At 39.7% G+C, this 24522-nt stretch overlaps 1 protein-coding gene across 6 annotated transcripts in view; it reads right to left on the reverse strand.

Moving 5' to 3' along the window:
- Nucleotides 1-24522, reverse strand: part of RUNX1T1 (RUNX1 partner transcriptional co-repressor 1) — a 117069-nt gene that overhangs the window by 81420 nt on the left and 11127 nt on the right. For 2 of the 6 annotated variants that reach the window (XM_069779650.1, XM_069779653.1), the window contains exon 2: nucleotides 14612-14784. The exons of 2 other annotated variants lie outside the window; for them this stretch is intronic. In XM_069779650.1, coding sequence (XP_069635751.1) covers nucleotides 14612-14699 — 88 coding nt within the window. In that variant the 5' untranslated portion in view covers nucleotides 14700-14784. Of the gene's footprint in view, nucleotides 1-14611; nucleotides 14785-20435; nucleotides 20672-24522 lie in introns of those variants that run through there. 2 more of the 6 variants (XM_069779652.1, XM_069779657.1) reach the window with 2 other exon arrangements.

The following is a 24522-nucleotide window of genomic DNA, read 5'->3' on the forward strand; positions in this document are numbered from 1 at the left end:
CAGCTGACTCCTTTTACTCTACCTTTCACACCAAGTTCCAGATGACCAAAGAATAGAAAGTAAAATGCAAAGTGATAAGCCAAACACTGAATTATTCATTTTTTTCCTTAAAAGTTAACCCTTCCTTCTGCTGACAACAATTAAAGAAAAAAGCATCGCTTTGAATCAGCTGTCTTCCAAAAGCGGAAACAAATTCATTCTTCATTTTAACAGTCATCATTTTGCACTCCATAGGACTACGTTTGTTTATTTAGCTGGAAATTCAAAACGTGCACGAGGATATACGAGAGACTCCCCCCTCCTCTTCCTCCCCTCCCCACACTTCTGTCATTATTATGCTGGTTTACTATAGTGAATGGAGTATCAAAATCACTGCCTTTCTCAGATTCTCAGTAGTATGTGTAAAATAGAACACTCTTAGAAAGCAGACCACTTTTATTTTACTATAGTGCTTTTAACCCCCTGGGATTCCTGCATTGATATGTTCCAAACATTTGCAGCTTACTCTCCTTTACCTTCCATGGTGATCCATGGGGGATGAAAACAAAATCTTCCCTGTAAAGCTTTTTCAAAAGCTAAACAATCATGTCCTCCCAATTTCTGATTTTGCACACCCCTTAAATGTTTATCCTCACATGAATAACGTATGCCTGGCTAGGTTCAATGCACTCTTCCTTATTAAGCTTTAATGGACACCATGATACATAAAACTACAAGTCTTTGTTATAGTGCTTTATCTAAAGCTGGCTATTTTCTTCTCAGCAGTCCCTCTTTAGTCCTTTGTAAAACATCTTTGCCTCTTAAGAGAAACATACGCCTGACTCGCATGCCTTCTGTAGCACGTATAGCCTTGCACAAAATTCCAGGCACAAGGAAAAATATCTTCTTTTTCGAAACTCTCCTCCCATTTAGCACTTGCAAAAGCTTCTCCCTTTAGTAACATGTATTTCTCCAGCAATTAGCGCGTAGGTCCTGGTTCTGACTTTGCCTTTGCAGTATACATTTAAACCCATATCGAAAGGCAGCGATTCTCAGCCACATCTTCAGGAGCTGCATTCTTACCAGTGTAAGACTCATCCTTTTGTACTTATTTATGCTTCCTCCTGATTTTGCGTTATGCCATCTTCTGCCTCTACTACGCAGAAACGACTCTGCTTTCAGGCCTTCCTCTTCCTTCCTTTAGCTGCCACAGAGCCTGATAAAGATCTATTTAGGAAAAGGACACACGTGTAAAATTAAGCAAAAAATAACAACCCTTCCAATATCCGGACTGAACTCGTGAATATATCTCACTTAAAGCAAATGAGTCACTTCTGAATTTACTGATATTTCCACAATAACTTTTTAATGCTATCTAAGTGCCACCCTTAAGCTTCACTGAAATAGGAGAGAGACTCCAAACACAGGACTGGCAAATGCAAGGCAATCAAAGCAGCAAAGGAGCAGCTCCCCTCGCCCCAGTAAACAGCCCAGCACTAACAATCTACCGCGTCTGCAACTTGAGGCGGGTCTTTTCTTCATCTTCATCAGCTAGCTACTGTAATGAAGTTCTCTATAATGGGTTTTTGAGTGTCAGAGGGCCCCAGAGAAACACCGAAACATGAAAATGTTTTCGTGACAGACTGCTTTCATGAAGGGGGCAAAAACAGAGAGGAGAAAGGGAGAGAAGCAAGGGAAAGGAAGACGAGCAAAGTCTGTGCCACCGAGGCCTTTGAAGAATTTACCGTTCTTTTTGTTTTATTATCTGATGCGCTATTTAAAACCAGTCAGTTAGTACCTTATTTGCTGTGTTGTTTTCCTTTTTTAATGCTGTACTCTACATAAAAGGAAAAACATTTTCACAGTTGGAAATGCAACCTTTCATCAACATAGATGCAGCCTGAATCAGCTTCAGAGTAGAAAGTAACGTGTCAAAGGTATGACGCATTTTAATAAAACCGAACAATATTCACTCTTAAAAGAAGGTCTTAATATCAGTACATTGTAAATCCACAGACCACAGCTCACAAAATTGAACTTCCATATGCTGTGTGATTATGCATCTTCTTTCTGTGTGTAAAAAGCCTTTTTAAGCTGTTATCTGACTACAGTAATTGCCATTTAAATTGATCCACGTCAACAAAACCTGGATCCCTGGAGATTCTCACCTAGAAGTCTGCTCATGGAAGGGGCTAACAGAATGCCTGTGCATCTGAGACTACTTCAGCATTTTCTCAAGCAGCCAGCTGCATGAATAGTTTTTCCCTCTCATTATTTAATACACTGAGGCAGGCTGCAACCCATTTGGCAGTCCTCCCTGAATAAATATCTGTGGATATTTATTCGCTTTCCCCACCCCACCCCACCCCCATTTTTAATGCGGTCACTTAAAGCTTGCCCTAACAGTTTTTGCACCAGGTCTGAAACTTTAGCAGGCCAAGCAGAGGTGGACAGCCCATTCTGTAAAACGGTTTTATTCTCCACTAAGGAAAGGCAGTGGTTTTAACACAGGAGTAGTTCTGCTCTATCACAAGAGTCGGTATTATGTGTAATACCAGAATTAAAGGGATACAAAGAGAGTGAAAAATCCAGAAGATAATCTTCAGCCAGTTTCTTTATGGTGCACATTATGCTACACCTTCCTGGGTGGGAATCAGCTCCTTCTTTGACAATCATTCAGAAAACTTTACAAGATAATTTTAAATAATCCTCTGCAACTCTTAATGTTGAAAATGGGTAAAGAAGGCAAAACAGTCTCCATATTTGAAGGGGGAAAAAGAAGACTTTTATGCGGTGGATGATATAAGGTCGCTAAGACATGGATCTGATGGGAAAGAGAAATTCCAAGTGATCACCATTTAAAAAGTACAGCGATTGCCTTTTGCGCAAACCTAGCTTAATAACAGGGACTGGAAGTCCACTGAAACGCATCTGTAGTTAATGAAAGCTCTCTATTAACAGTGAAGGAAGAATTTAACTCAAAGCTTTTCTGTAGGACTTCTCAACTTCCCACTCTACTTACAGCAGACTGTTGTGATACATTGTGACTTCACACAGTGGGTATTAAGTGAGTTAATTCAAAGGAGCTGAAACCTCATTGATCCTAATTGAAAGCAATACACCCAACCAAATAGTTTTCTACCCCATCTGCTCTGGCCTGCCACCAGCTATTCAATACAAGAGAATTAATAGTTTCAGATATTCTAACAGACCCAATAAAAGCACTCATTTAAGCAGGACTGCATTAACAAAGTGAAAAACCAAGGGCAAAATGGGTTCAAATGGAGCATTTTACTCCTAGTTGGCTTTAACAAAGCTGAATAATGCTTATTCTGACTTTTTATGTGCAAGACTTGATAAACTGAATGAGAAGGCACTCAATGATCAGTCAACGAGCATTGATGAATGGTCATTAGGACCCCCCCAATCTCAGGGAAGGCCATTCCACAAAGTGGCACACCAGCTTGAAAGGGCGGACTCACTAATGTCCAGATTTCCCCGCTTGCTTGTTCCACTTTCACTTTCAGACCACTGGCCACCAAATGAGGCTGACATATTGGAAAATAATCTTTTATGGGCGAGTGGCAAATAAAAATGGAGGCATTAGCTGGGCTTTCAAATTCAAATCTGCTAGTTTTGTCAGCCCCCAAACGTTTTGATTTTCCACCCAGCTGGAAGCTATTAGTGTGTTCTTAAGGCATCCCACTGACAGGGCAAACCCACCTAATGTGTGAGCTGTAGAGCTGATGGGGGGACGGGGGACAACCACTTCTGGATGCTTTCTTAACTTTATTTGGTTGATTGTCCAACCGAAGTACGGTAAAGGCAACAACTTCAGGAGAAGGCCACTAATTTCTTGCTGCCCAGTATCTCCTACGGCCTGGTACAACAGCAGTCCACCTAGGACTGTAATGGGTACCCTCAGTGTGACTTTTTCCATGCCATGGTACCTAGCCTCCCTTGTTTTTACTGCCCTACCACAAAAGAGCTCAAGCTAGTCAAGAAAGGCATTTTTTAATAAACTTTTAATTCTTTGCTTGGAAACAGGATTAAAATATTCCAATAAGATAGGTGCTTATCTGTGAACAGTAGCTCTTAATGCATGCAACACAAAACATTTGCCAGATAACACTAAACATTTCCCTAAGCATTTCCTTATTGGCAAGGCTTTCTGGACTTCTGAAAAAAGACAAATGGGACCTTTAAAACATACATAGCTCTGTGAAACACAGACTAATTGAGATTACCTACACAAATATTCAATAGTTGAAAGCAGAGTCACCAAGCTGGGAAGAAAATATTCTTGGTTCTCTAAGAGGAACTGTTCGTCATGTTACCTCTAGTACTGGATTAAATTCATTGGAGGTGAGAAGGCATTCATCTCTTTTTTCAAGTTTTAAGTCATACTATTTCAACAGGATAATCAGAAATTAGTCCTCTAAAGAGGCTTTCAAATCATCTGTTAAGAAAAGGCAACCTTGGCAGTGGGTCAGACTTAGCAACCTAGATTGCCTATTGCTTTTTGATCAAAAAAGAACCAAAAAAATTCATTCTTGTTGAACACTGCCAGAAATCCCAGTGGCATTTCAGGTGTATTTCAGGTTTTAAAATAATGAAAACATACATAAAGCCCTAATCGTAGAAGAATAGTTCCACCAAAATTAATTGACTCAGAATGGGAGGGCCAACACAGGCTTCAGGTCTTAAAGAACGCATGCTCTTTTGCTCAATACATACGTTTTAGTAAGAACACTCACGTGGACAAACTCACATATATGTACCTGTCTTGGTGTCTACTTCTTTCACTTGATCTGGGCTAAATCAAGTCTTGTCTTGCCTTTTTATTAAATACAGTATTTTCTATAATGTGGGTAAAGTAAATTAGAATTGACTGTTAATTTCTATCATTATTTGGATTCAAAGGAAATTACCACACCATCTGAGCACAGACATCACTGAAGCACTTTAGAAAATTTGATATTGATTTGATATTATTTCTGAAAGGACACAAGAAAATACCAAAGATGCCGTCTCACCGACAGGAGAAAGAACACATTTAGTGCGACCTGGAGAAGCCTGGATGAGAATATCTGGTCCTGCTGAACTAGGGTCATATTTTGAGATTCAAAAAGGGGAGGGAAAAAAAAAAAGGAGAAGAAAAAAAAGGCTTCAAGCTATCAGTTGCTTTTTGACTTGAAGCTCAGGGTGTTTGCTCTTTTAACATGGGTAGGGAAACTCCTCCTGCTGTAGTGTATTAACCCCTAGTTTTGACCTCTAATCAATGTCTTTTCAATGCATAGGATTTTCATAATAAAGATAATGTGAGAGCATATTTGTGTGAAAGCGCATCTACCACTAGCCATAAATTCGAGCCTTGCATTTTTCTTTGTAACATGTCAATATTTGTGACACTAACTAAACATATTTTATTCATTTGACAAGGACTGTTACATTATATTGAAAACTTTTGTTTCAATGTCACCACCTCCCCATTTTGACTGATGGCGAGTTAGTTTTGTTAAAACGCAAGGGGTGATAGCGTATGCTCCAGTGAACTTTCCCTCCTCTCAGCACCAGAGACAAAAACCTGCAGCTCTGCTCTGTGCTGGCAGCCATCTGGCCAGCTTTCTCTCAATGCCTGCCCCACACCACACTGCAGGCAAAATTTCAGGGCTCTAGAGCTCTGTGGAGCTATTCATGACATACCAATTTCACATTTTCTGCTTGTACGCTTGCAACAATAAATGCTAATGAGGACTATGAATGACATTTTTAAAGACAATAAAAAGGTCTCCAAATCCCTTGCATATGGAGACACTATTTTCTAAACTTCACCTTCTGTTAGGGAGCCATTACACTCTAAAGGAAAAAAATAACCTAAGGAGAACAATGAGATGATCAAAGCATAACCGAGTCCTTACGAATTCCAAAGAAAACAATGTTTGCAAAGCTAGCTTAATGACAGACAGATTTTATGCCGATGTACAGCAGTAACACTTCAGTGCAGGAACTTTCTTTTTCAATAGCAGTTACTTCTCATCAGGGGGGGCTCACAAATTGGGGGGGAAGCCACAGCAAATCCTCGCTTTCACTGATCACGTATAACCCCACAAGCCATAGATTTGGACTTTTTAATTACTAATCTCTAGATGAGTCCAAGAGTAAACAGTTATCTTTAATTGATTTGGAATGCCATGCTTTCATAGAGATTATTGTACTGACCAAGAGAAATAACAAATTTTAATGTTTTCTTCCCCCAAATCTGCCTTTTGCAATGTTACTGCTACTCTGGGAAAAAAAAGTTGTCTTCACTCTTGGTACTGTGTTTTACACTTAATTAAAGACAGCTTCCCCTTATTAGCAAGGATTAAAAACACTTTCAGGAAAATCCACCAGGTGGAGCAAATACACAGCAATACAAAACATCTATTTATGCTCATACTGCCATTTTCAACAGGGAAAAAATGTTTTATATGGAAATATTCTTACCTCTTGACCTCTCTTCTTCACCCTTTTGTCATATATTGATCAATTTGTACTTAGTTACCACGTTTATAATGGTACCAAAGCTTTGTTCAAAGGGGCCTTCGTACAAAGCTATTGCTCCTGATAAGTTTCAATATGAATTTGCAAACCACAACAGTCATCAGATATATAAGAGAAATTAAAGAATAGTATTATTCAACATACATATATGTGTCTATATTCAAGAATACAAGGATAATGTTGTGCCTGTAAAACAAACTAACAAGCGTTCAGAAAATAAAGCTTAGTCTTACATCAGGCAGCAAAATCTTTACGTAGGCCTCCACTATAATGGGCTGGAAACCTGGCCATTCTGCATGTCTTGTTATGTGTTTATACACATAGTAGTGCCAGTAACATCACAGCAGTGCCATTGTACAGTCTGTTGGTGTTAACCATTATTTTAGTACGACATCCGTCAACTACTAAGTATTTTCAAGAGTGCAGTGAATAAGGGCTATAAATAAATATTTAAGCATATCTAGGACAGCTAAGCATTATTTCCCCATTTAAATTATTTGCTTTCCAGAGCCAGGTGAGAAAGCCACTTCCTCATCAAATATTTTAACTCTCATCTTAACTCTCCCTGATGAATGAGAAGGTCTAATGGCATAAAGGCAGGGGGGCACCTTTTAACATGACGAGAACTAAGTCCTAACAGAAAAGTGGTTATGGATGAGTCTTCTCACAGTTATAATAGGACAACCCACTGGCAGACCCTGTAATTGCTAAAATGGCAAAGCAGTATTACCAAGTGAATGGCTCTAATGCAGTTCAGCATCTCGAAACATGGCAGAATCAGTACACAGACTCATTCAACCCTAGATGATGGAAAAACATTATCATTTGTGAGTGACAAAGGGAAGGTACTGATTTTAGTCAAAGAAATCTTTTTCTTTCCATTGTTTCCTTAGTTACACCTTCCACCACATTTTTTCTCTTACTTTTCTGTTCAGTGCCCTCTGTCTTCTCTCTGCCATCACACCTAACCCTGTGTTCTTGATTCTGGGGCCACCTCCTCACCCTCCTACACACCTCCCTTCTCCCATCGACTACATGACTTGTCTCTGCTCCCTGCTGCCTTGGGCATTCATCTTCTCCTGCCTCTGCTAGCCCTGAAAGCTAGAAGTTGTTCCAGAATTTGAAGCTGTGAGTACTACCATAAAATATTACCCACAATTAACACATAAATGAAAGACCAACAACCGGCACTCTAACATGGAGGGACAAACACTGTGCCAGTTAGGTTTCCAGTACAAAACTGAGCCAGAATGGGATCTGCTTGATGTGCAATCAGAGAAGCACACCATGCTCCCTGGAAGCACAATGTGTTGACATAAGCTTTGTGCTTTTAGTCCGACCCAGACAAATCCCATCATAGCTAAGGAAAATTAACATACAAAATCTTTGTTTCTTTAGGAGCGGGGAGGAGCCTTGAGGAACACAGGTCTTTAAATATCATTTCATTTTATCTAATTGTGTTGTACTCCACATGGTGCTTTGTTGTAGCCATTCAGAAGAAAAGCAGGAGAAGAATGCAGAGGTGATTATGAAGTGGAATTTCGTACCAAGAGCAAATTACACCACTTCACACCAGGAGAACATCTGCAAAGAGCAGCAGTAAACGTTTGGGCACAATGCAAGGTGCCAGTTTTGATAAAGCCCAAACCAGCTTGGGAACCGTTATCCGTGAGAACTTTCCTTAAGCAAGATTGTCACAGCAGAGACTTGCGGAGATGCCCAAGATAAATATTCTTTCAAACAGGATGCTGATTTAAAACCATTATCTCTGAGGGATTTTTGAGGTGGCAACCATGGATTAAAGGCTATCATTTTCTGCCATTTTCAAAGAGGAGCTAGATACCCGCTGAGTGGGAGGAAAGACAGTGTGGTTATTGTCGTCACCATGCCTTCATGGAGAACTTTCTTTTACTATGCTGCTGGTTGAGGTGGGCAATGGTTGGCTAAAGGTCATGTACAGTTCATTAGATTATGAACTCTGCAAAAAACATAAAGGCATGTAGAACACTGGAAGGAGGGACATGACTTACAGGACTTGTAAAGGTTTAACTCACTAATAGCAGTCTCACACAGACACATTATTTCCTTTGTATGTACAAACCCTATAGGAACATGACACTGACCACAATGCATAAACCGTCTTTTTTTCATCCTGTATATACAATCACTGCTTATTTAAACTACGGCTTCTTTACAGTACAACAGGATAAAGAGATTTAAAACTACATGTCTAAGTAATTCACTTTTACTTAAAGGCACCTTTACACCAGAGTAGCCTAAGGAGCTCCTAATGAAGAAGGGGGCCTGATTCTAAAGGTGAAGGATTATGTACATATTTAAGAGTTTATTAGATCACAATTATCAATCTGATATACTGTAACAGCTCTTTTGTTGCACCATCCTCTGCAAATCCTTCTTATATGGAGGATTAGCGGCACAATAGATCATAATGACTCTGTTGGTCCCACTGCACTATCGCTGACTCCCAGCTGCTTATGCCCACTGTAGGCTACCTTCTCTTACTAACGGGTCCCCAGAACTCACACCTGGCAATGTCTGCATGCAAGAAGAAAAATATTAAATCTGTATTAAAAAATCCTAATGAAATATTAGCAGGGAAAATATAAGTTACTGCTCAAAGGATTTTGCTCTCACCTACAAAGTACCCAAAATCATTAGCATGTGGAAATGTCCTCCAAGACTACAGGCATAACTCTACAGACTGGACCGAAAGCCTCCAGCATAGAAGAAAACAAAACCTTAGTTAACTTTCAGCTCTCCCTTCTCCAATCCTACAACCACAAATATCTTTCTTGGACCAGCTTCTGCCCACAAGAATAAAAGGCATTAGTCCCATGCTACACTGATTTTTGCTGCAAAGCCATATTAATTACGTTCCCTCCCTCTACTACTTGTACCTTGTGATCTTAAGTTCTGCCAGTACAACCATGAACAGCACTGTGCTATAAATTAGAGTATTAAAATCATCCAAAGAAGAGTAATATTCTTCATTTATCACTCAAACAATAAGTCATACTTTAATTCTTTACAAACTTTTAAAAAAAAATTCAAGACCTTTACCTAAATTAACATTTCAGTCTCTTTCAGCTATGATCTTTAGTTTTACATCCTGTTGAACACTTTCCAACTACAGGCTAAAACCTGACCGGTGAATAGAGCCCTGCCTCGTGCACCCGCACCTTCAGCCTGTTGAGTGACCTCAACAAACAGCAGCTACAAGGGGCAAGGACTATAACTGACCCTATCCCAGTGTTCTAAAATTGAACACCAAGCTGGACATCTAAGAAAATCACATGAATAATGAGAATGGAAGCGTTGATAGCTGCCACCACTGTTTTAATGGGCCATGCCAGAACAAACACTGAGTTGGTTTGAATCCATGGGATGAATAAAAAGAATGTTGCCAAGAACGCTGAAAACAAAAAACTTAAAATGCCAAGAATGATGATTACGTTAATGATCACTACAAAAACAATTAACATTTTCGACAGTTTATTTGCTGCATAGCACAAACGCCACCTGAAAGAATTTGCTCCTCAGAAGATTTTACCTCTGAAAATAAAAGAGGTCGAGCAAGGGGAGCAAGAACAAAGTAAAAGGGGAAAGCTGCAAATTCAGAAGCGAAAGGGTTAACATGTTTTGTTTCAGTCGGTATTCTACCAATGCCAGAATTACAAGGGAAAGACTAAAAAGAGCCAATTTTTTTTTATTATTCTTTAAAAGAAAAAATCAGGCCTATCTGTCACAGGGCTGTCCGGGCTGGAAGAACCGGCAGGAACCTCAAATTCCTGACCAAACCCTCTTCCACACAATGCCTCCTGAATGGAAGGAACCCAGGCCCGGCAGAGATAGCCCGCTGTCAGGAACCAGCCCTGACGTTTGCGGACAGACGGGGCTGGCCTCGCAGGATGTCAGAGCAGCAAACTGCTGTTCGAGATACTGGGTTTTCACACACTCCCAGTCTGGATGTTTTGCTCTTCAGGTAATTAAACAAGGAAACGGGGCTGATGTGTACGAGTCTGACCCCTGCGCCGCGGCTCCGCAGTTCTGCATATCAACTTCCGCACGAACCGCCCGGAGCATCAACAGTCTTCGACTCCCGCTCGCCGCCTCTCCTGCTCCCGACACCAAGCTCTAAAACAAATCCTCCTGGAAATATCTGCTGCTGCCTAGTCCTTTTTTTTTTTCCCTCCCTATTTAAGAAGGGCAAAATTACTTGCTCTGTTCCACATGCCTTGCTGCTTTCTCATAAAAAGAAGGAAAAAAGGAAAGAAGTGGGTACTTTTGGGTAGCTGTTCTTCAGCCAGCCATTCAAAATATTAAACATCTGGGGGAGGGGAAGAACAGACAGAAAGATGAGGCAAGGGATTCCCAAATTAACTCTTACTTTAAGGTCATCACTCAAAATGAAAAAGATCCTGAAAAGTATTTCCGATTCGTCCAACCAATTGCCAGACATTCACTTAATTCGAACAAAAATTATTCTGATTTAAACATTATTGAAGAGCCTTTGTCTTACAAGACGACATAAATCATAGAACCAGGCATTAGAAAAACAGACCAGTGTTTTCTCTCTCTTTTCCCCCAAATTTAAGAAACGGGAAAAGGCAGGTGTTACCACCTATACTTGGTGAAAACCCTACACAGGCTGCTCTATGACTGACCTAGTTTCTATGCTCTTTAAAGGCTATTTAAACAAAAATGATTTTTTAAAAAGGTAACACATTCCTACTTCTTTCTGAAAAATCCACAGAATAGAATATTGACTGAAAAGAGAAGAGCCCAGAAGAAAGAGGAGTACAAAAGCATGCCTGCTTGTCTGTGTTCAACACAAAGAACATTAAATGAAAACAACTGGCACGCTGCCAAATTCCTATACAGGCAAAGAGATTCAAATAAATTGATTTCACGCATCACACTGACCTGGGATCAGTGAGCAGTGGTACAATACACTCGCTGCTCCATGTGGGGCAAAGCCCATTAACGTTATCAGAGCCACAGTAGATTACAAAGGGGGGCGGGGGGGTGTCACGGAGAAAGAACCCAAACTCTGCAAACTCAGGGGGGAAAAATCACTTTGGAAAAGGAACTTCAGCTTCAGACCGAGTGCTTGGTTTCAGTTTACTAATAAATATATCATATTGTGAGAGCTCATCCTCTGCTCACCTCAAAGGTTTCAAAGATCATATTTTCAAATTAAAATAAATACTAATGCCACACACACTCCCCTTACATTCTACTTTTAACACTGTTGTTCTCAAACGCAGTTATTCTCTGTAAATTTCCTCCCTTCTCCATCCGCCAGCATTTTATATAGATTATGGGTTATTTTCTTTGTACTTCAGAAGCTGGATTCCTGCCCAGGATACTCTTACTGGCTCAGAAAGTAAGCTGGAGAAACCGGCCACCGCTCTCAACTGGTCCAAATCAACCTGACCTACAGAGAAAAACACCTTATTTGCAAGGCAGCAGTGAGCAGGGCCCCGGTTCCCTTTGCAGAGTCACCCAGGCATGCTCCCTCATCACAAGGCATTCTCTCCAAACCAGCGTATTTTGAATTTCACTTTCTTACGATGTGTGAAGTAACCCGTGTGTGCTGTGGAGTCTCTTCTTGTCATTCCGGCTTTGTTTTTCATTAAGATCTCTCACATCCCAATCAAGAGCAACGCCAGCAAGCCACAGGTGTGCGCCACATGAACAGATGAAAATCTGATTGTGAGCTGTGTAATAACAATTCACTGTCTACAATACACTCATCCTCTTTTGCATCTGTTATATGTTGGGGGGGGGGGTGTATTATTTCCATTGTACTCTTTAAGATACATAGGTGAGCAAACAATTGTTTTGAAGATAAAAAAAAGGAAACCAAGAAAAGACAAGTTTGCAATAGCAAAACAAAGATGAGGATGCTTGAAAGGGATCACATCAGCATAGGCAGTCTAAAGCTACAAGAGGCTGTTGCTTCAAGGAGGCAATAGATTCAAACACCTTTTATTTTGCCTTTTATTCCATTCTGGTTTCAAATAGTGAGTCAAATCTTCTTGGGCACAGCAAAGTCCATATTAAGTAAGCTCCAAGAGTGTTGGCCTCATCTCTAATCACTCATCCAAACTTCATTGTGGAGCTTCTTGGCCATTTAAGACTAAAATTTTCAAACGTGTGACACAAACATACACATCCAGATGTAGGTACCTTATCCAGTCACCTCATTTCAAGTAAATGTCAAAGTGGGAATGCCCAAAGAACTAACAGCTGCTAACCACCACTGATCACTCTCTTTTATAAAGAGCTACAAAGCAGTTTTGGATTATCTTCATGGCCAAGGTGAAAAATATACAATATTGTTAACCCTGTAGCTTGTGCTATAGAGAGGATGTGTTTGTTTTGGTATAAGGCTACACTGATAGAACTGCACAAGAAAGGGAATATTTAGTACACAGCAACTTCGCAATGGCAGGGATGTGCCTGCACCCAGGTGACACAGGCAGCCTGACCTGCCCGACAGTTAACGAGACGGATAATGTGCTGTTCCCTCCCATTTATGAATATTTCAGTAGTACAACCAGATCATTTAGACTTACAAAGATGAAGTGAATTTTAGTCGTATTAATTCCCTCTTTCTATAAAATAAATAGTATTAGAAAACATGCCTTTCTCCTAAGTTGTAGCAAATTTCCATTATCTTGCACGTGCTCTGACAGCAATAAACCACAATAAGCTTCCCATTAGTATGCCAGCACTGCATGCTTCAGGCATGAAATCCTTACTTTCACATTTATTTATTTTTAGAATCCTTTATGAAGACCCATACGGCAAAAGAAACCAACCAACGACCACCTGTATGGGGTACACTTGCACTTTGAAAAATAGACTATAGATAGAAAAAAGAGAACTAGTCAGGAGCTATACACTGCTAAATTAGCAAAATAAAAATGCAAGAAGAAAACCTGCTAAGATTATTCATTCTTTTCCAACGCTGCCTCTGTACAGGAAGGTCCCAGAGAAGCATTTACTTGTTTTAAACTGAGCTAGGAACTCGAATTAGAATGCAAAATTCATTTTTAATAGGATTTAATTTTTAAAAAGTATGTTCACACTAGTGCAAAAAACCTCAGCCCCAGCCCCTCCCCTTGCCATGACATGATGTGCAGAGCATCCTGCTGCCTCTCTCAGATGTGCTCCATCTCCTTTCCACACCCCGCAGACAGAGCAGCGTGGGCCGCTGTCTCGGGTGGGAAGACGAGTGATATGGTCAAGGCTTAGCTGCCTTTAACCGGAGCATAGCCTAGAGTACTCACACATTGTTCATTTGGTTTCGGTATCATATTCTGTATGTCATAGGTGAAATGATCCAACACTGAGAAAGAAAGTATCAGAGTCTTGGAAAGCACTTAAAATCAGTTTAGTAGTTTCTTGCCATCTAGACACACCATTTTAGGAGAAAAAATGCAGTTACAGTAAAGACAGGAATGACAGTCATAGGTTATCTAGAAGTTTACTTCTGTCATAGCAGATTTACTTTTCCAGTATGGTAAAAATCTCTGCACACAAGAAGCTGAAATATCCATTCTCAATATCATCTCAACCAAATTTATCACAGATTCCCAATGCAATGGGTTTACCAGAGGGTTCCTCTAAATTACAAATGCAACCATTTTGCCAATGTGATTACAATTGTCCCTTAACCTGGTTGCAAATACTGTTCCAATTCACAGTTCAGGAAACTGAACTTTATTATTTTCACAGCCCAGCCAAGTAATATTTACATGCTAGATAAAGAGCACCTCCGTCATCAAAAACACAGTTAAAAAATTCACATACATGTATTTTTAAGCTAAGGAAGATTTTAGAAAAGTCATCACTGAGGGATTTTATTGTTACTGCTGTACTCTTTCTCAGCAATACGAAAATGAAGACACCACCTTCATTGATTTAGGCAGACTCTTTGAAGGCTAAAAGGAAAGATTTCTTTTTTAATTACAGTTTACAAGGCAAGGTACAGTCATTAAAAATAACTTCTAAAAGGTATGCACATTACAAAATCAAATATTTTTCTGTTCCTTACCTTGACAAAATTCAAAGTTCCCTTTTTTCCGGCAGTCACCTATCACTAAACTCAGTGCTCTCCAAGTGTTTCTTTTGACAGATATCATTCTCCACCAATCGCTCTGCTAATTTCCTCTTTCCTTTTCTGACTGGGACAGATATTATGTTCACCAGCCCAGAGATCAATCTTTTCTATTGACAACAACAAATGAAAAAAAAAAAAAAAAAAAGAAAAAAAAGAAGAAGAAGCACATATCACAGCCAGTTTGAAGCACCACACCCCTTCATTTGCATGATAATAGCAGTCTTTTAAATAAAAAGGGAAGACAGAAACGCTATCATTCTAAATCAATTACCCACATTTTCTTAGTTAATATAAGGCAGTACTTTAAAACTGTATTAATTCTTCAACAAAGGCTGTTTCATAAGTTGCTCATTTAAAACAGTTGACATATAGAGGGCAACAAAGTAAGGGCAGCCTGTATTCTACCATGAAAACACCTATTAGCTAATTCTGTAAAAATGCTTCATTTTCAATACATTCATGTAATATAAAATATTATATACTTTACCTGGTTCAACAGAAGCTCTAAAGAATCATTTATTAAATGAACATGGTTACTAAAAATAGAGACCTTGCAATTACACATCACTATACTAATTTGGATTTGTAAGTCATAACAACAAACACATTTAAACAAAGGGAGATCAAAAAGCTATTGATATATTTACAAATCATCCTCCCACTTCTGAAAAGGCAATTTCCCTCCCACTCCAACACCTACAAAAACTGTTTATTTGGGTTACACAAATACTTTGTCATTCATATGAGTCTGTATTACAGCATTGTCAGTTTTTCCAAGTCATTAATATGCTTTTCAGGGGTTTGTAATTATGTCAAGGCAGAAAGATTTTCAGAGCCAGGCACACACAGTTATGTACATGCTTCAGTCTGCATCCACTATGCAGGTATTTCAGAACATAAAGTTAAGCATGCATAAGGGTCTGGTCGCAGCTGCATGCATCTAACAGAGAACCCAGCCCCAACCCTCTCATGGACTAGATCTTCCTGCAAAAAAATTTATCGCCCAAGGGCATTAGCAAAAGATCACATTTGTGTTTGTGGTAGAAACTGCAATCTTTCCCACAAACAAGTACCCTCCTCAAATCAAAACGAGTCTTCCCAAGTTAAAGTTAAGGTTACAGAACAAAGGAGTTCACCACTCAAAGTCCTTTCTTTCCCATGTTCGTCGCCGGACGTTTCCCCGCAGCCCTGCACAAGCCAAAATTCTATCGATTTCAGTGAAAACAAGAGGCCTGTAAGGACTGCAGGACTCTACCCAGCATTTGGCAACTGTGAAGCTTTCAATATGACACAACTGCCTTTGGCATTTGGAAAATAATCTCCAAAATGTGGTTAGGACTGCCCGACTTGGGTGCAATAACCGCTTTTCTAAAGTGGTTTTTATTTTGTATGAAATTCTCTAGTTGTCACCATGTTCTTACACAGGCAATAAAAATTACCTTTCAGTTGTGCCTTATCATGAATTGTGTATTGTTCAATTGTCCACTGTTTTGCATAGCACTTTACATTTCCATAGATGCATATAACATTCCCTAAATTGTTGTTATTGTTTGATCTGATTTTTATGGCCGTAAACTCATGCCCCTACCAAAACTGAAAAATCCTTCACAGACCAAGTGGCCCTATTAATTTCACTGAGATCATTTAAACATTAAGTTTTCTACCGAGTGACGATAGCACAATCTGGCTGAAATATGGACTTACAGTGGAACATTAAATTAACATCATATTTTGGATTCAGAATTACACACAGCAGCCATCTGTAAAGATGTATTCATGTTTTGCTAACCTTTACTAATTTGGCCACTAGAAATAATTATGATCAAATATGTTAAATTATGTAACATATAACAATTCAATATTTGTGTCTGCTGAATAGCATACTCCTTTTTCATGGCTGGTAAAAGATTTTTAAACCTCTTACTGTAAAAAAGAAAAAGTTCTTACTCAGAAAAAAAAACCCTCATCTGTCATCCACTTTACAATGAAGACATCACTTTAACTTATTACTCTTCCTTTGTTTCAGCCCCACGTTCATTTTCTCTATATGCCACATTTTCCAACGTGATGGATGCATTCTGCTATACCTATTCTACGCTAATCTCCTTTTTTGGAATTTATTTTTGCCTCCTGAATTGTAAACTGCTGCTGCTGTTCGAATGTACCTGCAAAATTGTCTAAAGTCTGAACTTCACTGAAAGTAGAATGCCTCATACAATTTGTAGTCTTACAAGAGTGTTATAAAAAAGGATCAACATGTTGTATTACCATGGAAATTTTGAAAAACATACTTTCCCAAACAAATATTACTTTTTCTCAATGGTATGAAGTAATGAAAACCACATGTGTAAATCTGCGATCCGTGCAGTAGTTCAAGCTGCAGCTAATAGAAAATACAGAGAGTGAACTCTGCCATATAAAGGATTCTTGTTACAGAAATATAATGTGAAAACCAGATGCAGACAGAAAACCTTAATCACAGATGGGAATGTAATCACTGGCATACAGAATACTTTTTTGATCAATCTCAACCATATGAGAAATGTATTTATTTTCTAAGGAATGCAATAACTCGAGAGAGTCTTCTATTTGAATTCAGTTAACCTCATATTCACAGTACTTTTATCTTATATGTGGAGAGAAGAGGGATATAACCTGAGCCAAGATTTTTAGAAGAGCCATTGGGCCTGGCAAATCATTCTTGTATCAGCTTATCTTTCAAGGAATTAATAGGATGTAAAGACTACAAATATCAGGATCAGCTTCAAAAGAAATCAACCATTATTGCACTTCCTAGTTACTGCCAGAAATCCCTTCATCACCTAAGCACTTCTCTGGTTCAATTTTTCCCTTAATATGTGGTTCTTCAGAAATACTGTGCTAAGAGCAGCACACTGTTGCACTGAAGTTCTGCGAATCAGAACTGGAGTCCTACACCAAAGAATCTCCCTACTTCTTTATAAAAGCTGAAGAGTCATCGGTTCAAAACTAAGTTTACTTTGGGCTTCTTTCTAACTGCTGGAAGTCATCGTGAATGCCCTCTACCCACACAGCCCGTGGATGTCAGCAGGAAACAAAGGACCGCAGCACACTGCAGCTATCCAGTTTCATCATGTGTCTAAACAGCAGGTTGCCTTCTACCAACCACCCTGACCAAGGTAGGACGAAGATAATCCCTGCCAGTTTTCATTGCTGGTGACATTTCTGCTCAACTTTTAAGAGACAGAAATACTATGGTAGTAGTAAATGCCTCGTGTAAAATATGGAAATTGCCATTAAAATCAGAAAATCAAGTTCAGAATTCAGGTCATCGATATGCTACCAGCAAGACCCACCTACGCTGTTGCAAAGGCTCAGCATCTTCACGCAACCACACTCCAACAGATCATCAGCCAATTCATTGTAAGAGTTACATTTGCCTACATAAATTTTATACCTGGTGATTGAACTGGACCGTTACGTTAAACTGCAATACAAAAAAAAAACTTATGGGAGGAAATAAAATGTAAAAAAGAAAAAGCATTCAGAGATGACAGATCTGCAGGCTCTTGGGTACCAGCAATGCTAATTTACTTCCTGGCAGTCCCTGATCCCCACTGCACCCTCCTCCTGGAGGTACCCACTCTACCCAAGAATACCACAGCTCTTTACACGGCACTGCCCGACTGTCACAGTTCACAACCAAGCTTATTAAGGTAACCCAAAGTTGGTGTTCATTTATTTTAACAGTACTAAATAACATCAACCACAATTATTTGGTAGTTGTCACACCGGAGGGAAGAGAGGGTGACAAAAGCCTTTGATGGGCACAGGGTAGGCAGATTCTCCCTCTCTCTTACTCTCTTAGAGCCTTTTAAGTCCCATTACCACCATCCCAATTTAGGTATCTGCAGTAAGAGGACACAGTCTCTTCAGTACACTGCCACAGGACTCCCAGCAGTGGCTCATCACAGGTGTTCATCAGACTAATTCCACTAAAGTTCCTGTAAATATGCTTCCTTAATTGAATGCCTGTAAGCTAGGCGAAATGTGAAGTCAACTACTTGCTTTTTCCCTCCTGTGTTAACAACTAGCAAACCATCTGACAAAAACACTTTGCTTCCACCGCTACAACGGAAGTTTTTTAAGTCGTCTTGTCTCTTCTGCCATTTAACTTTAAATTTCTGAGACTGCAGCATCGACAGATAGTGCAGAAGTCAACATTTAACACTAAACTAATACGGGCTGGATATGCTTGTCTTATTTCTAAACAAGCATGCCTAGATTAATAATAAACTTTGGCCAGATATGCATTTTATTTTGCATGTTTTTCATACAGCATCATCATCATGTGTGTAGAGTGCTAAAAATGCAGTGAAATCTTCCAGCTGTAAAACAGTTCCACGTGACAAAACAGAGAGAGATCCTGAAAACTCCTGCTTTGTGTCATGTGTGAGCGTGTGTGCCTGTGTCTTTTTTTTTCTCTCATCTAATTTCATCTGCGAGAGACTGTCCCTAGAGGACAAGAGAAGAGAGAACCAATTATATCCAGAGGTTGGTTTCTCCAAAATGAAGGCATCTGTTCCATGCCAACGACTTCCACATGGAAGAAAAACAGAACTTTGAAGGCATCTGCGTTCATGGTTGACAGTCGCAGATCTTAGGGTCTACTGTAATTGCCCAGCTGCAAACATGATTTAGTTGCTGCTGTTGTCAGCTGATCTCCTTGCACTGAAAAGAAGGGAGCTTAAACAGCAAATAGCTGGATAAAAATCAGATATTCTTCCACAATACTGACAACCTTTTCCTTTCTGAAGGAGGTATTTTTTCTGGTCAACAGGTTTGATGGAAGTAAATTGCAAAGTGATTTTTAAATGACCATTTTACAAAATATTCTGCTTTAAAATGCTATTCTTTAAATAACATAAAAGTCCAAGCACAATGTGCTCATTAGTTGTTAGTATTTCAGGCTGATATTCCGTAAGAGTGATTCAGAAACCCGTATGATTCACCAGGCACATAATCCTGCAGCCCACCTTATTTAGGCAAGTAGTCTCACTAAAACCAAGAGTACACCTGAGCAGAAGCTCAGAGTTTTCACACAAAATGCATATGGCAGATAAATAACTAGTATGATATTTGCTACTCAACTCATGTCACTTCCAGTGTGAGTGGATACTTTCCAAAAGACACTTAAAAGAAACATTACTGGTAGTTCAAAACCTGGCTTACAGCATTGGGTGCGACACTTACAGCGAGATACTCAGCAATGCTGTGAAGCCTCCACTATTAAAAAATCAAGCAAACAGTTAACAAGAAGCTCATCTAAAGTAGCAAGACCCTAACTGATTTTCCAAAGCACAGCACTGAGCGCCATTTAGGGATCCAAGACTACTGATGGTGCAGCTGCAACAAAGACAATTAAAACCCAACTGGCCTAAGCAGAAAATGCATTTACATTCCCTGTCCTCCACTCAGCAGATAAAAGTGGATCATAGTTTCCAGAAATATTTCATGCACCTCGTGAGTTTTTGTAGTTTTCTTACCTAGGACTTTTATCAACAGCTTGAAAGAAGGAAAATGCTGTATGTTAGGGAAATACCTCTTAATTTTTTAATTATTTTTTTTTTAAATAGAATTCTTTGTTACTCTCTTGGATTCCAGCTGCAATCCCAAACACACTCTGCAGCGATGGCATTCAGCCCTTCAAGCCAGGTAGCCACACAGCTTAGAAAGGACAGTAAGGATTCCTACCCAGTTTCCCTCGTCTGGCACATACCTCCAATTATTATGAACACATGAAGTAGTGAACCTGGGGGGACACAGTAGGCTTGACACTTCCTGACCACTTCTAAATTGCCTCCAGGAAGGACAAGAGTTGGGAGCGAGGACAATTAACACAGCCACCTGCTTCCTGTGACCTCCTGGGGAGCAGACACGGCCACTGATGACTTGCTCTGGCAATGTCACTGAGGTCCTGCCCATCCTTCTCTTCCCAGAGAAGCTCAGGGATAATAAAAACAATAGCGGCCAATACTAGCTCTGTAAGAGAAGGCGAAATGTAGGCTAGAATTTAAAAAAAAAAAAAACATTAAGAAAATTTAACATCAAAACCTCCCCATGCGAAGAGGATGAGACCACTAAATCTCAGAATGTGGAAGGGAAATTATACATTGATTCACTCTTTAAAACTACTGTAGCTGTTATTTACTGTAGCTGTACACTTCTCTGGAAATTTCTGGAGCAGGCAGCTGGCTTAAACACAGTTTAACACAGCTTTTGGGATACAGAAATTGAGAAACCTGGCCCCATGGACTCAGCGGGAACCTCTGAGAGTATTATTACAGAAGGAATAGACTTTTTCTCTCCTTTATATGGAAGTCTTGTCAGCTAAGTCTATCATTTACAATTCAAAGAGAATGACTTACTTTACATTGAGACCTGAGCTAGCCCACTTTATGAGGGCCGTATCTGGATCTAAGCCTCAGAATCGATCCAACAAAGTATTGTTAAGATCACAGACGTGAGATGGAAGCATGGAAAGCCTGAAGGTCCAGATCCTCAGACTGGTGTTTAGACAAAAGAAACACCATCTTCAGTGAGAACTGGGCATGTGAATACCATGGAAGATCTGAGCTCCAGCACTTTAATTCAACATTTACAAGCTCTGCTGACCCATGGAGTTGCATTAATTTATCATGGCACACATGAAATGCACGTAACATTCGGAAACTAAGCTAGGCTATTCAGTTCACTACAATGGTTTCCTTGCTCATCTGCAGCATGCTTTAATACAGGTTGCAGCATGCTTTCCAGCGTTAAGTGGTTTGCCAACAAGCTTTAAAAATAATAAATAGCACAGTCATGAAACAGCTTTTGCTTAATGGTTCCTAGAACTTGGTGAATTCACTCACTAAACCCCTTTCTATAACATTACACTTAAATACTTTTAGCAATGCCACCATTAAAATAAAATAAAACATCATCCTGGCACTACCATCCATTGATAGCACACCCGCAGGTGCCATTATCCCTAAATTTGTTGGCAGCTTTCTCTGGCACCACTGAGCTTTAACGGCTCTGGCAACAAAGCCCACCTGGATGTCACTGAAAGCACTCCTTTGGAGCATTCCTCCCAAATATTCTTTGCAGCAGTATCATTCTGTCTCCTTTGCTGCATCCTATCATCTCGTTTTCTGACAATAGCCTCATCCTCTCTTGCTGTCAAAGCCTGAGCTGGTCTGGGGCAGTTCTCTTCTTGAACTTGCCTAACGCATGTGTGATTCAATGTTGGGATGAATTTTCCAAGAGGATTTCAGGACATCAAGTATCTTTGCTGTGGCTCAGGTTGAGTGTTCACTCTCATCCCAGCTTTAAAATTCATCATATTACATCCTAGTAAGACAACGTGACCAAACCAGTGGGAAAGCAAAGCATAGGTACAAAACCCTATATAATGTGATGCCTCATAACAGAGATCTTTAAACCTTGGGACCTCCAGAAGGCGCACACAGATTTACTCAATGTGCCACCCAACCTGCCATGACAGCAGGAAGAACCAGCATCCTGATACTTCCGTTACAGAAGTAAACGATATGAAAAACAGAAAATATATTCTGGAAAATAAATAATTATGGAAAAAGTGGAGAAGTTTTGGGGGTTGGATTGGGATTTTTCCCAAGCTATTTCAAGTGACACCTGGGCCACAACCAAAAGGGGCACCTGTGTGGTCATCAACAGAAATCAAAAAATGTGGACAGCAGGTCTCCAGATGAAAGGAACCACAAAAGAAAATGGCTAGTGGTAATGACTACTACTTATGCAAATTGTATATTGACATCCAACAAGGCAGATATACATCATAAGCCTCCTAGAGCTACAAAAGTAACTACAGTCTTGTACAATTTGTGATGGTCATGCAACCATCTCCCCAGATGCCTGTCAAGACTCCTGGTTTTTACTGACTGCATCAACCTGGCTTTTCATAAATAATATCTGTTTTACTATATGCCATAGCCTGCCACTGTGTGCAGATTAATTCCACTCCACTAGGTGGAGTCTTCTGTCTTTCCAGAGGCCAACCTCATTTCCAAAAGAAGCTATTATCCTCCATGAACTTCGGATATTTGCTTCCTATTACAAGCACCACAGTCCACCTGTCTTGATGGACACAAAAGTGACAATGAATCAAATGCCTTCTTGAAATGACTGAAGAAATCATGAACTATCCCATGAAGATCCCTTATCAGTATGTTGCAATATGGGATCATTCAGGAATACTGCTGCTGTACAGTTCTGTACAACGCCAACTGTGCTTTTATGATGACTAAACACAATAAATAATACTGAGTAAAAAAAGGTATCACTTACATAAGTCACCGTATCACACATGCCCAAAAACTACATATAAACAAAACCAAGTTGCTGAACTTCTTTTAAATTCTTTGTGTGTATTCAGAAATATTTGGAATATCTAGGATGCCCTTCCTTTCCAGGCATCCCAAAACGTGTTACAGAAAATGAGAGGGAGCATAAAAGGATTCCTTTCCATATTCACATTTCCATTCACAACCACTGGAGTTAAATATGGCAACTATTCAATAGGAACGGCAAAACTGCATGCAGCCTTTTTGGCAAAGAATAAGAAAAACAGAGCACTCCCATGAATGTGTTCAGAAAACTTAGATAAGAAAATCTGGATACCCTGCATCCAGCTATAATCTTTCTTTTGGGGTTGGACTCCACCCCAACCCCTGCGAAAAGTACCAAAAAATGCCATGACCAAAGCGAAAGGCCCCTCGGTTTAAAAACTCTGCAGGTAGACGGTACTTCCACCAACACGCTACGGCAGAGCATTTGCTCTGTAACACTCGCGAGCAGAACGCTCCACGTAGGCGCCAAGCTCTAACGCGAGGCTCCTCGAGGCTCTTGCATCCCCGGGTCAGCCGAGGTAGGGCCTTCTCAGCGCGGCTTCTGCTGTTGGCAGATATCACAAGCTATTTCAGGCTACAGACACTTTGCCCCAATCGGCCATGTTTTTTGTAATATTTACTTCTCGTACATATGTCTATAACTATGTATACGTCCCACAGAAGGTGAGGTTTAACAGGGTTAGCTTTGTTGGGGAAAAGAAGGTTTGGAGGAAAGGAAACAACTTTCATGTTTAGAAGATTTGAATCTAGTGACTGTCACGGGATGTAAACACTCTTCTGGGGAGGGAGGCTTTTTGTTATGTTTCAGGAGTGCACAGAGTTTTGGATAAAATCTGTATAAATAATCATCCCTCTGTCATTCAACATAAATTTATGCACATGTGTGCACACAGTTATGTTTGGGAATACAAACTATAAAGTAGACATGCCACAGACTTCTAGACAACCTACCACAAGCACGGATCTCGCACAAAATCCATTCTATATTTAAATTTCAGTTTATTGAATTTTAATTATTTCTGATCTGTAGATCACTGAGGAAAATCCCCCAAGGTCAAAAGCTTACAAATCCAATTGCAAAACCAAACAGAAGCATCAGCAAGGCCCCTTCCCATGCAGACACCCGCCAAAAAACTGAGTTCCTGACTACTAGATTAGAATCCAACAGCTAAAACCCATCCTAATATTAAAACCAGGTAATTTTCTATGTTGAAATAAAGAAGTAAAAGCTCTCATTTTATTCTGCACGTGTTTACTCATGTTATGCACACAGGGGTCTATAGATTTAACAGTGAACTATCACTTCTTCATTTAGATCCGTATTTATAAATTAACAAACACAGACCCTTTTCATTATTTTTTTTTAATTAAAAAGCAATAATGTTATTTTCTCTGGAGATGCCTCCGATAGAAAATTTATGCTCTGCCAATGCT

This window comes from Haliaeetus albicilla, chromosome 3, assembly GCF_947461875.1.
Source record: "Haliaeetus albicilla chromosome 3, bHalAlb1.1, whole genome shotgun sequence".
NCBI lineage: Eukaryota > Metazoa > Chordata > Aves > Accipitriformes > Accipitridae > Haliaeetus > Haliaeetus albicilla.